At 42.2% G+C, this 14,733-nt stretch overlaps 1 protein-coding gene across 1 annotated transcript in view; it reads right to left on the reverse strand.

Annotated features, from left to right (window-relative positions):
* The window catches only part of WDR49 (WD repeat domain 49), a 270,818-nt gene that overhangs the window by 97,783 nt on the left and 158,302 nt on the right, over positions 1-14,733 (reverse strand). The window contains exon 11 of the mRNA XM_082251290.1: positions 5,843-5,941. Within this exon, the coding sequence (XP_082107416.1) occupies positions 5,843-5,941 (99 nt within the window). The remainder of the gene's footprint in view (positions 1-5,842; positions 5,942-14,733) is intronic.

Raw genomic sequence — 14,733 nt, forward strand, 5'->3', positions numbered from 1 at the left:
ATCTATAGGGTCTATTTATCAATGTTTGCACACACAGTTTTTTAATTGGATTCGGTTTGAAAAAGGTGCAAATCATGGGTGAAAGTTGCGTGATTTTTGTGTGAAAACATTTAAAAATAGATCTTTATATGTTTTTGTGGATTGGTTTGAGATTGTAGGTTACTCTGCCTTCTGGTTGCAGCACAGATTCTCTGTTTGCTCCCCTGTGCAGAAATGTACTACATTATTCACATTACTTTTAACAGGTCAGCAAATTAGAGGGAGAGATATTATAACAATTTGAACAGTCTAATATTATTTTTGGTAAATTATGAAGCCAATGTATTAAAAATATGCCAGTTTTAAAATATTAGAATATATCTGAAGACAAAAGTTTTTTCTTTTTGTTTTTTTCGTTTTGGACATTTTCATTTGGAGTTTTCCCTTTTCTTCCTGTCCTGTAAACTCCTATTTTTTCCATTGTGAAGGAGATACCTTATTAGACGGTTATTTGTCATTGGAACAACTGTCCCCAATTTCCCCTCTATTCCTGTTCTGGTGGCAACTCACGATTTTGATTTACCCTGACTTTCATTCCCCGTGACACTGGTGGTCAGGATAATTGAGAAATTGAATCTCCCAAATAGGGACAAAGGCTGCAATTAAAAGCTCTATCACAAAAAAAAGTCTTGCTTTTGGTAATACTGTAGTAAGTATGAGTATAAAGTGTCAACTTATTCTTGGTGACTGATATCTAGGATAAACATACATTTTGGTAAAAATGTGAAATCTTTCAAGTTGATCATCCAGGCAGCTACCTTTAAAGTGTAACACCACTTTTGTTGAGAAAAAAACATTCCCAAATCATTGTTTGTTCCTCTGTGCCTCTGTGCTGAGTAGGTCTAATGGAAGTGGTTTCATAATTATCTATCAGATGTGGCAGCTGCAGGGCTCTAATGAGAAAAGCTGCTGGGCCTGCATCCCTTTAGCCGTGATTTCCTATTGGCAGTATCTCACCAAAATTACATTTTGTTGCAGTGGATGCCAGAAATCTGACTTGTATTTTAGGCAGACTTCTGGGAAAATTGGTGAGCCAATCACACAAGCAGGAAATGATGTTTCTGGGGTGTGGTCAGTACACATTCTGTGTACAGAACACCTCCAGGTAGCCATATTGTATTGCATTTTCATAAATTTACAACGGCTGCAGATTGAAAAGGAAAGGTCATTTTTAATAACATTAAGGCCTCATGCACACTGGACATTATCAAAACGTCAGTAGAAAGCTGTAGAAGGAGTTTTTCAGCTTTTTTGCAGTAGCGTTTTTCAGCATTTTTTAGCTTTTTTCAGCTGTAGCATTTTTTAGCAAAATTATACTCCCACAAAAGCACATGGTTCAAAAATATTGATTAACGCACAAGAGCCACATTTTTCAGCTTTTCTTGGTGTTTTTAACCACTTGCCGACCGCTTACAAGGAGCATACTGCGGCAAAGTGGCTCAATATCGTCCAGCGACGTAGACCTACGTCGCTGGACTCCTCCCCTTGTGGGCGGCGCGTGCCGCCGGAGGCTCGCTCCCGCTGTATTCAGACACAGCGGGAGCCAGGCCCGGGGAGGAGAGGCGGTGATCACCGCCGCTCTTCCCCGATCGTCGGCGATCGAGTGAGGAGATCCGCCCGATTGTGTAAACAAAGCAGGCGGATCTCCTCAGGGACAGATTACAGGATTCAGCATAGCTGAACCTGCGATCTGTGCCTTTGTCACACAGTCCCCTCCCCCGCACACGTCAGTAAGCACCAGGCATATATTTAACCCTTTGATCACCAATAAAGTTAACCCCTTCCCTGCCAGTGTCATTATTACAGTAACAGTGCATATTTATAGCACTGATTACTGTAGTATTGTCACTGGTACCCCCAAAAGTGTCAAAAATGTCAGTTAGGGGTCCGACCTGTCCGCTGCAAGGTCGCAGTCCCGCAAAAAAAACGCAGATCGCCGCCATTACTAGTTTAAAAAGAAACAATAACAATTACATAAATTTCCCGTAGTTAGTAGCTGCAATAACTTTTGCCCAAACCAATCAAAATACGCTTATTGCGATTTTTTTACCAAAAATATTTAGCAGAAAACAAATTGGCCTAAAAAGTTAAAAAATTTTGATTTTTACATTTTTTTGGGGGAATTTCATGTAAAAAAATTTGAAAAATATTGTTATTTTTTTCAAAATTGCCGCTCTTTTTTTGTTTATAGCGCAAAAAGTAAAAACCGCACAGGTGATCAAATACCACCAAAAGAAAGCTCTATTTATGGGGGAAAAAAGGACATAAATTTAATTTGGATACAGCGTCGCACGACTGCGCAATTGTCCATTAAACTAACGCAGTGCTGAATCGCAAAATATGGCCTGTTCAGGAATGGGGTAAAATCTTCTGGTCTTAAAGCGGTTAAAAATACACTCATTGAGAATTTTTTTGTCAAAGACATGTAGCTAAATACATTTTGGCCTAAATATATGACAAAAATTGAATATATTGGATATTTGTTAACTGTCAAATTAGAAAAATATTGTTATTTTTTCAAAATTGTCACTTTTTTTATTAATATCGCAAAAAATGAAAAGCGCAGAGGTGATCAAATACCACCAAAAGAAAGCTCTGTTTGTGAGAAAAAAAGGACGTAAGTGTCGTTTGGGTATGGCGTTGCATGACAGCGTAATTGTCAGTTAAAGTCGCACAGTGCCAAGTAGCAAAAAGTGGCCTGGACGTAAAGCAGGAAAATCCTCCGGTCCTAAAAACTCTTCTCAAAACGCACTAGTTCTGGGTTTTTTCCAGCCAGAAAACGCCCCTGCCAAAAACTGCTGATAACAGCCTATGTGTGCATGGACACATAGGATAACATGCTGGGGAGTTTACTGGCTGCAGAAAAAATGTCTGATGCCAAAAACAGCCGCTGTAAAAACGTCCAGTGTGCATGAGGCCTTAATTGCAATATGATTTGTATCACAATTGTATGCACTAAATAGTTTTTTCCTTATTTGCTATTTTTTTCCCCACAAAAGTGGAATTACCCTTTAAATTATCCTATCACAAGCTTAGGCAACTCAAACGAAAAACATATCATCTGAAGCTACGTGCAGTGAAAACTATTGGCCTGATTTACTAAAGCTGATGCACGCATATCGTCACATTTATTGTGCATAGATAAGCAAATCGTATCCTTATAGAATTTACTACATACACAGTCTCAGCACAGGCTCCAGAATACATACAGTGAATTTACTAATGAGTGTAGTTTGCTGTGGAGTGTATACTACGGCATCCGAATGTATGCTATTTATGTAGTAGTTTGTTTAAAATAAAAATGTGATTTTCTCTATAGCTTTTGGGACTGGAGCTTTTGGAGTGATTGCCGTTGACTGCATCACATAGGAACAAAGGTGTAACATGATCAGTAAAGTGTAAATTGATAGACCTTATGCACACCATCTCTCCTAGACATCTTTCCTTCTGGTGGCAGTGTTTTGGCAGAAAAAAGACTTGATGCTTGTAAATGCGTGTAAATGTGTTTACGCATATTTAGGCGCATCAATCGCTTGCACAATAATTAATTTAATTGACCAGAATAATAATTTATTTTTGCCATTGAAATAGTTTGATGCTCAAGTGCTAAATGCGCTTAGCGGTAACGCAAGTGTTTGCATGCATGAAGCATTTTTTCTGCCAAAACGCTGCTGCTCTTGAATGTGCTGTCTGCCTTTGTTCTGCCTCTAAATGCCCCTGCCTCTAAATGCCTATGTGTGCATAGACACCTAGGTTCGTATGTAGGGGCATTTAGAGGCAGAAAAAAAAGCCGAACAGCAGCATTAAAAATGTCCAGTGTGCATGGGGCCATATAATTAGGGGGCCTGTAAAAATACACTTTAGTAAAAGTAAAGAAGCCATAGTGCATTCTATGCTGGAGATATCACCGTGCGTATATGCAGATAAACAAGCTGTGGCCATGGTCATCGCACATACACATTTTCATATGCTGCTGCCTCTGTACAAGTTTCCAATGATCAATACGCATACATACTTAGCCTTTTTTATACTTCGAAAGCACAGCATATGGGATTTTTGACATGTTGCTTTTCTTCTGCCCAAGTACTTTATTAGCACAAAGAGTGCAAACCTGTTTACCTGTCACCTAGAATGTAGTGAATGGACATTGATGGTGTATGGACCTTACAATAATTTGGTTAAATTTTGGTTAAATGAAGCGCAACTTCATATTACAGGAAATTGTTTTTATATACTTACTGCAATTTTCCTTTCCTGGGTTATCCTCAATGCAGCATACTGTGGGTGACCCCCCAACACCAACTTCTAATTAAATACAAATAAAAGGGAGGAAGTACCCCCCACCAGTGTTTGGGGGTCATTTTATAAAAAACAGGTGAATGCAAAATCCGGTGCAGTTCTGCAGAGAAACCAATCAGCTTCCAGGTTTTATTGTCAAAGTTTATTTGAACAAGCTGAAGTTAGAAGCTGATTGGCTACCATGTACAGCTGCATCCGATTTTTCACTCTCCCATTTTAGTAAATCAACCCTTTGGCTTCTTGTTCTTTTTCCAACCCGGTATGTTAGCTAGTGAGGTCCTGCAGTCTGCTGCAATGAAGCGAACCAGGAATGTGGAAAATTGCTTTCATATACTTACCATCATTTTCCTTTCCTGACTTATTCTCATGGCAGCATAGTTCCCTCCCTGGTGTACTGTCATGCTTGATATGGAACACTGGTGGAGTGGGAGGGGTTCTTCCTTTCTTTTATTTATTAGTTAGAAGATGCTCCTGGGTAGTTAAGGGGACAGAATTACCCACAGTACCCAGGAAAGGAAAATCCCAGTAAGTATATGAAAACAACTTCCTGTAATATGAAGTTGCATTATTTATAGATTTATGTATTTTATGTATTTATTAATAGTTTGATGAATAATTGAGTATTGATATTACTTTGGGAAGCACTTGCCTTGCTCATTCTGTTAATGCAGTGCAGACACGGGCACACAGGGGCGCCCAGATAGTATAATGACTCCTCTGTCCCTTTACTTCGGGCTACCTGCAATCAGCAGTCCTTTTTTTTTACCGGACATGGTTGGACCTGTAGGTAGGGGGGTGTAAACTGACACAAGTCTATTCATATTTGCCTGTCCATAGGGCTCTTTGAACCTTCCAATCAGGTCTGCCTCAAAAAAACTGACAGGCAGACTTGATCAGAATGCCCATGTGAAAGGGGCCTAAGGGATATTTTATGCTGTTGCTGTTATAGAAGATTTATGGAGAGCGCACAATTTATGTGTTATTGATTATGCCACTTTTGTGGTTGGCTTTTATAGTGAAAAGCAACCGCCTACACAGTACTCATAGTACTTATTGAAGAAACATGGAAAGAGAGACACTGTGAGTTGGCAGTATTGTAAATGGAAAGAGCTTTTGACATAAAGTCCAAATTCCTATTACAGAGGGACTTGAACTGTGTAGTTAGTGCTGGACAGGCTAGGGTTTATTTTGATGTTTTATTCCTGCGGAAACATTGCATACATTTTCTAATGCTGGAAGCTCTGCTTATGTTTATTTGATGCTGGGAATATAATAAGAATGGTTGCTGACAGTTTGAAACCAATGCCTACAGTTTCTCCAAAGATGATCTGGCTTTTATTCCCAGGGCCATTTTTGCTCAAGAAAGCTATAGTCCTTGGGGACGATATCATGTGTATATCATTTTATAAACATACTCCTTGGACACCTACTGGGATGGTGAATCATTTTTGAATGCTATTTCAATTATGGCTTAAAAGGTTGTTGATATTTATTAAATATTTACCTGATTTTGACCTCGGAGCTCTACCAGGGTTAGGATGAAGTTTTCTTGAAGTATTTTCTGTATTGTTATTCCAGACAACAATTTCTCCATCATAACTTCCTGCAATGCGAAACAAATGTGAAACCGTAAATCAAAAATGAAAGGATCATTCTTTGTACCAATCTGAGATGAAATGAGGACAATACTGAAGCATGGCGAGCGAAGACTATGGTATCTGTTCTAACCATCTGGGTATATCCTACTTGATATTTGCAATTTTATTTTGTTCTTAGTACTTAAAATATTTTGTGATTTAAATTCAAATATTTTTTAGGAAATACTATAAGTATAACATGTAATTAACACAACATCATCGTGTTCTGCTCATTTCCATTTCTGGAAATGAGCAGAAGAAAATCAAGTTATAAAAAGATATTTGGCAAGCTGAAAAAAAGAAAAAATATATATATACACATTTTTTTTTTATTATTATTTTTTGTTTTATTAAATATTTATGTCTTCCTTAACTAAGAAATTCTCTGCATGAGTGCACACCTGTAACAACTCGTTAAACAAAACTAAAATTAAACCTTTGTATCCCTACCCCCTTAGGGGCTGCTTTTTGGGTACCCCTTTGCATGCACCACCAGGCAACAGGCATTTTCAGCAGGCATGCTGTAGTCAGAAAACCAGTCTAAGGGCTTTGTTTTGTTATTAGTTTATTAGGGGAATCAGCTTGGATGGGGAAAGGGTGGTATGAGGTGCCCAGAACTGTGGTAAGGTAGAACTTGAGGACATATAGTAACTGTCTCTGACTTCTTGCAAAGATCCCACGGTTATGTTCCCGTGGAACAAGTTTTACAGCCTGCCTGGCAAAGATCAACTCCATTACTGATTGCAGGTACTCTATCTTCAAAATGCCAAAGCACCTGCCTCCAACGTAGGATACCCAAGCAGAGATGTAGGGTAGCTATAGTAGGCTAAGTAGCTTTGAGCTGTCCTTTCCAGATAGCTACCTGGGTATTGCACCTGGCTGCTTCTCCTTTATAGGCTTTGGGATGTGGAAAATTTGAGGTTACTCACTCTGTCCCTTGTAAAGATCCTATAGCACATATGGTGACTTCTGATTGGGCTTATTGCTGTACAGGTCTCAATGGCTTCCAGGGAGACTCAGCTAAGCCGAGCTGAGACTAAATGGTATGAGGCTTCCTCCACTGTTATCTCTCTCTCAGCACTTTTCCCCTCTGGCCCCTTCTCCCTGGAGGCAGAGGCCCCCAACACAGGGGTCCCCTCCAGGCCTCTGGATCCTAGAATCTGCTCCCACATGGCCAGGCTCCAGAATACTTTAGGGCTAGCTCTCCACCTTCTGGGCCATTCTCATCCAAGAAGTGAAAGAGATCCCATAAATATTCAGGCTTCATCTCTGCTCCTCCGCCCTCTAAGTTCCAGAACTTTCATAAGCTTTAGAACCCGGGGGGAGGCAGCAGAGATACCGCTCTTACAGCACTGCCAGGTAAACTAACAACAACAAATTAACCCTGGCTCTTCTGGCCACAGCAGGAGCCCAAATACATTTACCTATTGTACACATGGGGTGCTACACATTGATTGTCCCTGCCTGTTGTGTTAGTTTTTCTTCCTATACATTGTATGTTTCTACTTTTTTTTACCAGGATGGTTATTAAGGATTTTTGAAAAAATTCTAAATTTGGCAATTAAATGTACATGATAGAAATGTTTCTGTAGTGAATACTAAATTTGGGATGATGGAACATCTTACTGTGTACTTTTTAGTGATCGACTGATATTGTTTTTTTAGTGCTGATACCGATATTTTGGTCATCGGATATCGGTATCGGCGGATATTGGCCAATATTTTCGGACATTTAAATGTTTTTTTCACAGGTACAGGGATCTGAGGGTCTAAAAGACCCCAAACCCCTCCTCTGCACTTAAAAGCATTCAAAACAGCCAAGTTTGGCTGTTTTGAATTCTGTAATTTTTTGAATCTGGCGCCGAATACCCAGAAGTGATGTCATGACATCACCCCTGGGTTTTTACACGGAGACCCGATCAGAGCCGAATGCGGCTTTAAACGGGTCTTCTCTTCGGCGGCAGTGGAGGTAGGATGCCCGGGTCTCCCGGTGGAACGAGAGACCGGGGCGAGCCATGGAAGGCGGCGCAAGGGGGGGGTGTCCCCTTCCGCTCCTTGTAATGACAGCCGAGCGGCTTCTCAGCCACATCGGTTGTCATTACAAGACAGCCGACCGTCGGCTATGGACGCCGGTATCGGGGTGATGCCTCTAGCTGCAGGCATCACTCCAGTACAGCACTTTCCTGGAATATCGGCAATATCCTCAGGGGCCCATTCCGATATATCGGGAAAAGTGCATATTGGCCCCCCAATAGTTTGGCTTTGCCGAAATTCGGTCGATCCCTAATACTTTTACTACATTTTTTATGGTATAACTACATTCTCTTATATTGATCTATGCATCTGTGGGTGTATCTTCAACTTTTGCATGATAAATACATTTACAGCTAGTAACTGTGGATCAGTTTGTCAGGATTGTGATTAGCTGCACATTTGCAGAATGCCAACATACATCTGTACATGAGTGTGGACACGTTAGAACCTCTTTCAGGTGTTATTGCTCTTTGTATCTGTGTTGGGGAGATTTCCCATGACTTCCTATTCTGGTTATACACAACTAGTTGGGATAAACTTTACCAACAGGACATGGACAGCAACTAAACCCCTCCCCCCCTTTACTAAAATAAGTAGTTTTTATTGACATATATGTCCCTAAAGGAGAGATTTATTTTTCTGCACCTGTGACCAAAGAAATGACACTAAGCATCCCCTGCGGGGTTCAAAACAGCATTAATATCCTGACAGATGTCCCAACCTTTTCTCAAAGAAATGAAAAGCTTGTCTGGGATCTTCAATGTTCTACTTATGGATTGGTCTGTCAGTTCCCTGTTTTTTTTTTTTAACAGCAACCTCTAGGCTTCTTTCTCCAAGACCTCTCACATCATGGTGTAGTCAAGGCTCAGATAGACAATCGATCCATGTAGTAATCAGGCTGTATGCCTCAGCATGTAGACACTTATTACATACTAATAATAGGGCATTATTGTCCAAATCTACGTCATCAGTATTGAGTTCAAAACATTGATCACACTGCTATATCTCCTCTGTGCAAATTACAAGCAGGTACAGTCTGTGTACATGATGTTACCTACAAGGCCAGGCAGCCTGACACTATGTTTATCTACCCCTTTAGAATAAATATTTGTATAAGACAAGAGATATATGCATGCCTTATGTCAGTGCTTCCAAGATGCACTCCAAATAGTGCAAAGAAACAAATGTCAAGGTTGTCCATAGCTAAGTGTGATCGGTAGCAACTGGAAACACCGGTTCCTTCACACTTCTTGAAAACACACTTCAAGTAGGAACATTTATAAAAAAAGACCTTTATTAAAGTGTATGTAAACTCTATCAATAAATGTTTCTTATTTGCTCCATTGTGGTCAGTTGAATATACCATGGAGAGTAATTTATTATATCTATTTGATAAGTGCAAAAAAAAAAAAATTGTTGTTTATCCAGCGAGAACATTAATAACTTCCTGTGTGCTCTGCCTCTGAACTGAACAGTTGTTCTCTGCAACCTTTGTGGACTACAAAACCCCTCCGTTGTTATGGAGAATATAGGGAGGTGTTATGTAGCGCTAAGTATTACATTATTATGTCATCCTAGGATAGGTTGTGTGTTATTGGCAGGATTACCAAGGTAAAATGAAGGAAAAAAGTGTAAAAAAGAAAATTAAAGCATCCACCACATTTAGAGAAGAGGAATTTAGACTTGAGGAATTGTTTTGTTTTTTGCCCATGCAGTGGGGCTTTGCACACACTGCATGGGTTAACTGCTCATTTTTGCCAAGGAGTGTGGAGACCGGAGATATACTTACCTAATCCTCTGATTCTCTGAGTGTAAGACCAGTCCCTTAGGCTCCTGTTCCTCGGCACGCTAGTGGTCTTATGCATGGACTGCTCCTGACAGCATCACCCCCATAGACCGGTCTGGCTCTGTAGTTATAGGCTTTCGGTGCGCCCCTGGTGAAAACGAGCAGGTAACCCATGAAGTGTGAATTTTTTTCCTGGAGTTCTTCTTTAAGGAAAGGTAAGCTAAAATGCTATCAGCCCCTGTTCTTTGGTTTAGACACTATGATATTGGGGAATTTAGCTCAGTGGTAGAAGTGTTTGTAGAGAGCCCATGGCAGTCTGAACTGTGGTTTTAAGGATTGTCAGCCCACTTTTATTAACCTGTTATAAACTGTCCCACACAGATATACTGCAGCAGGGCGCCCCCCCTGTGCGAAATCATGTGCCTGTACGTGATTTCGCGCACTAGGTCTGGGGCACGCACGTGCACCTCCGGCGGCCTGCTCCCACTGTATTTGGCCACAGCGGGAGCCAATCAGTGGGTCCAGGGCCCAGGGATGTGATGTCCGACATGCCGATCATTGCCGATTATTGAATGTCATGCCAATCATTCTCAGGAGATGCAGAACGGCGGTCTGCCTATGTAAACAAGGCATACCGCTGTTCTGTGAGAGGAGAAGATGGAGATCTTGTGTTCCTGCTAGTCTCCTTCGATCGCCATGTAGCCACATTCCAACGTGCTTCACCCCCCTGTGATGAAATGGAAAGTGACGAAACGCATCAGGGCATTGCTACACCGCAACAGGGCGTTGCTACACCGCAACCAAAGGAGATGTCAGGGCCAGATTCAGCATCATCCAGAGGTGGTGAGACAGCACAGTCTATCACTGGGCGAGATGATTCCTGACACAAATTTATATTGAGCGCAAAACCTGCTTTTAATGTGTGAGTGTTTTTCCAATTTTAAATAAACTGTTCGGCATGGTTACTGTACCATTGGAGGCAATCTTCTTTCTCATTTGCCATTTGGCCATTTATAAACCTTGCGGAGGCATTCAGTGGCATCTATATAAGAGGAGAGCTGGTTTATTAATATATAAAGCGTGATTGCCAACCATGAGAGTGGGAGGCATAATCATCTGGTGAGTTATTTTCCATTGGAAGAGGGATTTGCTTAGGTTTGGAAGACATCCCTAAATAGGACAGACTGGAAACACTGTTGGTCATAGAAAGTGGCACCTGGTGGATTCTATTAGCACAAGTGACACTGGGTGAACTTTTTTGTCATTATTTTTTATTTTTTTTCATTTCACTTTCATTTATGATTGCTTTTATTGACACTGAATTTTGTATATCACAGCGCTACTGTTAGAGTGATAAATATTTTCACTTTGATATTTTTTGCATATATCATTATAATACATTTTTTCCTTTTTTTAAATTTTTATAAATGATCATTAACTGCATAAGAGGCATAGACAGATAGGGGTGGAAGAGGCAGCAATACACTGATCTTCCCAGTGAATGGATGTGCAGGGGGCGTGTCAGCACAAGCCTGATCATTGGAGGACAGGCAGGCTGTTCTCCAGTGGCGGAGCTAGACTTTTAAAACAGGGATGTCAAAGGGGTGGCAAGGTATTATTTTGGGGGGTCAATTAACAAAGTGTCATTTAGTATCAGATTTGTCCACCACAATGTCGCAGTCCCTCTAATAATCGCTGATCGCTGCCATTACTAGTAAAAACAATTAAAAAATAAAAAGTTCCATAGTTTTTAGATGTAATAACTTTTTTGCAAACCAATCAAAATACACTTAGGATTTTTTACAAAAAATATGTGGCAGAATACATATTAGCCTTACAGGTGGCGGTCAGAGCATGCGGACAGGATACAGGTGGCAGACAGAGCATGCAGACAGGATACAGGTGGCAGTCAGAGCATGCGGACAGGATACAGGTGGCAGACAGAGCATGCGGACAGGATACAGGTGGAAGGCAGAGCATGCAGACAGGGTACAAGTGGCGGTCAGAGCATGCGGACAGGATACAGGTGGCAGACAGAGCATGCAGACAGGATACGGGTGGCAGTCAGAGCATGCGGACAGGATACCGGTGGCAGACAGAGCATGCAGACAGGATACAGGTGGCAGTCAGAGCATGCGGACAGGATACAGGTGGCAGACAGAGCATGCAGACAGGATACAGGTGGCAGTCAGTGCATGCGGACAGGATACAGGTGGCAGACAGAGGATGCAGACAGGATACAGGTGACAGTCAGACAGGGCCGGAGTGGGACTCATTTTCAGCCCTGGAGTTTCATGCCTTAGACCAGCCCACTTAAGTTCACGACTGACTATAATAAAATAATAATATTAAAACCTCAGAATATAAGTTTGCAATGGCGCACTGTTCTCTACAGCCTTGTAATTCATTCAGGGAGTGAGAGAAGGAGGGGTGAAAGAAAGAGGGAAGGAGAGAGAGAGAGGGAGAGGAAAGAAAGAGGGAAGTGTGATACATACAGAGTACAGGGTTTAGCAGCTTATTATGCACAAAGTGCAGAGTTTAGGGGGCGTTATGTACAGAATGCAGAGTTGAGAAATGTATTACACATAAAGTGCAAGTTTGAGCAGTGCATTGTGAACAGTGCAGAGTTGAGGAATGTGCTACGTACAAAGTGCAGAATTCAGCGGTGCGCTATGTACAGATTGCAGGGTTGAGGAGTGCACTACCTACAGAGTGCAGAGTTGAGGAGTGTGAGTGTGCTTTGTACAGAGTTGAGGAGTGCACTAAGCACAGAGTGCAGAGTTCAGGAGTGTGCTTTGTATATAGTGTGCAGTGTACAGAGTTCAGGGTTCCGGAGTGCATTGAATTTTCAGTACAGGGTTCAGAATTGTGCTAGATAAAGAGTGCAGGGTTCAGAATTGTGCTATATACAGAGTGCAGGGTTCAGGAGTATGCTATATGCAGAGCCCAGGAGTACGTTACATTCAGAGTGCAGATTCAGGAGTGCACTGAATACAGAGTGCAAGGTTCAGGATTGTGCTATGTACAAAGTGCAGGGTTCCGGATTGTGCTCCGTACAGACTGCACTATGTGCAGAGTGCAGTGTTTAGGAGTACATTGCATTCAGAGTGCGAGGTTCAGGATTGCACTAAGTACAGAAGGCAGGGTTCAGGAGAGCGCTATGTACAGAGTGCAGGGTTCAAGATCGCACTACCTACAGAGGGCAGGGTTCAGGAGTGTGCTATGTGATGAGTGCACGGCGCAGGACTGCACTATCTACAGGGTTCAGGAGTGCACTACGTACAGAGTGCACGGTTCAAGATCGCACTACCTACAGAGGGTAAGGTTCACGAGTGCGCTACATATAGAATGCACGGTTCAGGATTGCACTACCTACAGAGGGTAGGGTTCAGGAGTGTGCTATGTGTAGAGTGCATGGCTCAGGATTGCACTACCTACAGGGTTCAGAATTGCACTACGTACAGAGGTCAGGGTTCAGGATCGCACTACCTACAGAGGTCAGGGTTAAGGATCGCACTACCTACAGAGGTCAGGGTTCAGGATCGCACTACCTACAGAGGTCAGGGTTTAGGATCGCACTACCTACAGATGTCAGGGTTCAGGAGTGCAGTACTTGCCAAAACGCATGTAAAAAAACAGTCCTTTGGGGTGGTAAATCTCTTCCTCACCTAGATACTTCCGTGCCCACAGAAGTATCGCAGTGAGGAGATTTATCGTCCCCAAGGACTGTTTTTTTACATGCGTTTTGGCAAGTACTGCAAATGTAAGTGTTTTTAATATTTTTAAAATACCTCATTTTTAAGACCAACTATGCTAAAAGCCTATTCTTTCATACCTTGCGTACTCATTCCCCAGCGGAGTGTTTTTCAGCGGAAGAGGAGTATACATCTTGAGTGGAACCACACCTGACTATAAACAAACATACAAAAGGCACAATATAACCTGTAATGGGTTAAAATTTCATTGCACATGGAGGTGTTTTGTAAGGGCTTCCTGACACACAGTTGCTGATCTACAGATGGCCGTTCTATTTCTCACACATTATATTTATTGATTTTGCATATTAAGGATATTATAGTATGTTTTCTGTTTCACTATTATACATGCTTTTTGGAAGATTATTTAGGATCTTGAGTATATACATATATATGTGTATGTAGGTTAGCACTGTCACTTCACTGCAAAGTAATATATAATATTGTTCTTTTTGTTATTTCTGAAAAATTGCCAGGTTTGTGTTGGACAGCTTATGCTATGTACAGAGGGCAGGTGTGCATATCTCACAGGTCAACCCTTCCCCTCCCCCCCCCCAGTACAGAGCTCTCTCCAAAATTTCTGCCCCCTCCCTCCCATTACAGATCTTTTCTCTCCTCCCTGCCCAGTGCAGTACAGGGCTCCCCTCCCTGTCCTCTGCCCCACAGAAAAGAATAGACTGTACCTTACAGGTCAGGCTGATGCCATGGGCTTCTTGTGATACTGTAGGCTCGAGGCAAGAGCTATGTGCCCCGCCCCCTTCTCGTCGATCCACGCCCCCTGCTCATCCTGCCACGCCCCCTCCTCTGTTGAATATGCATGAAGAGCAGGGAGGGTTTTGAGCGTGCTGCCGAGATTGCTGTCACTTATAAAACACAGAAGCTGGCAATGCAAGGAGGCAGCGCCGTAGGTCCTGGCTGAAAAAAAAGCCATTATTCCTGCATTAAAAAAAGCTGCTAGCTGTCCCTGGGTGCCGCCTTCTCCTCCTTCGCTCCTCCCACCGGCAGTCCCCGCCCCCTTCGGCCGCACAGTGAAGATGCAGGGAGGAGGTGGGTGGAGCCACATGCCACACATTCCAATAGGCGCAGAGGAGGACGAGGAAGATCCTCCTCCGCCGTGCATTCTGGGTCCTCTTCTCTGCACGTCACTGGTTGCTAGACGCCAGGCGGCTGGCCATCTTAGCAA

The sequence above is a fragment of the Pelophylax lessonae genome, assembly GCF_965119305.1.
Source record: "Pelophylax lessonae genome assembly, chromosome: 3".
Taxonomy (NCBI): Eukaryota; Metazoa; Chordata; class Amphibia; order Anura; family Ranidae; genus Pelophylax; species Pelophylax lessonae.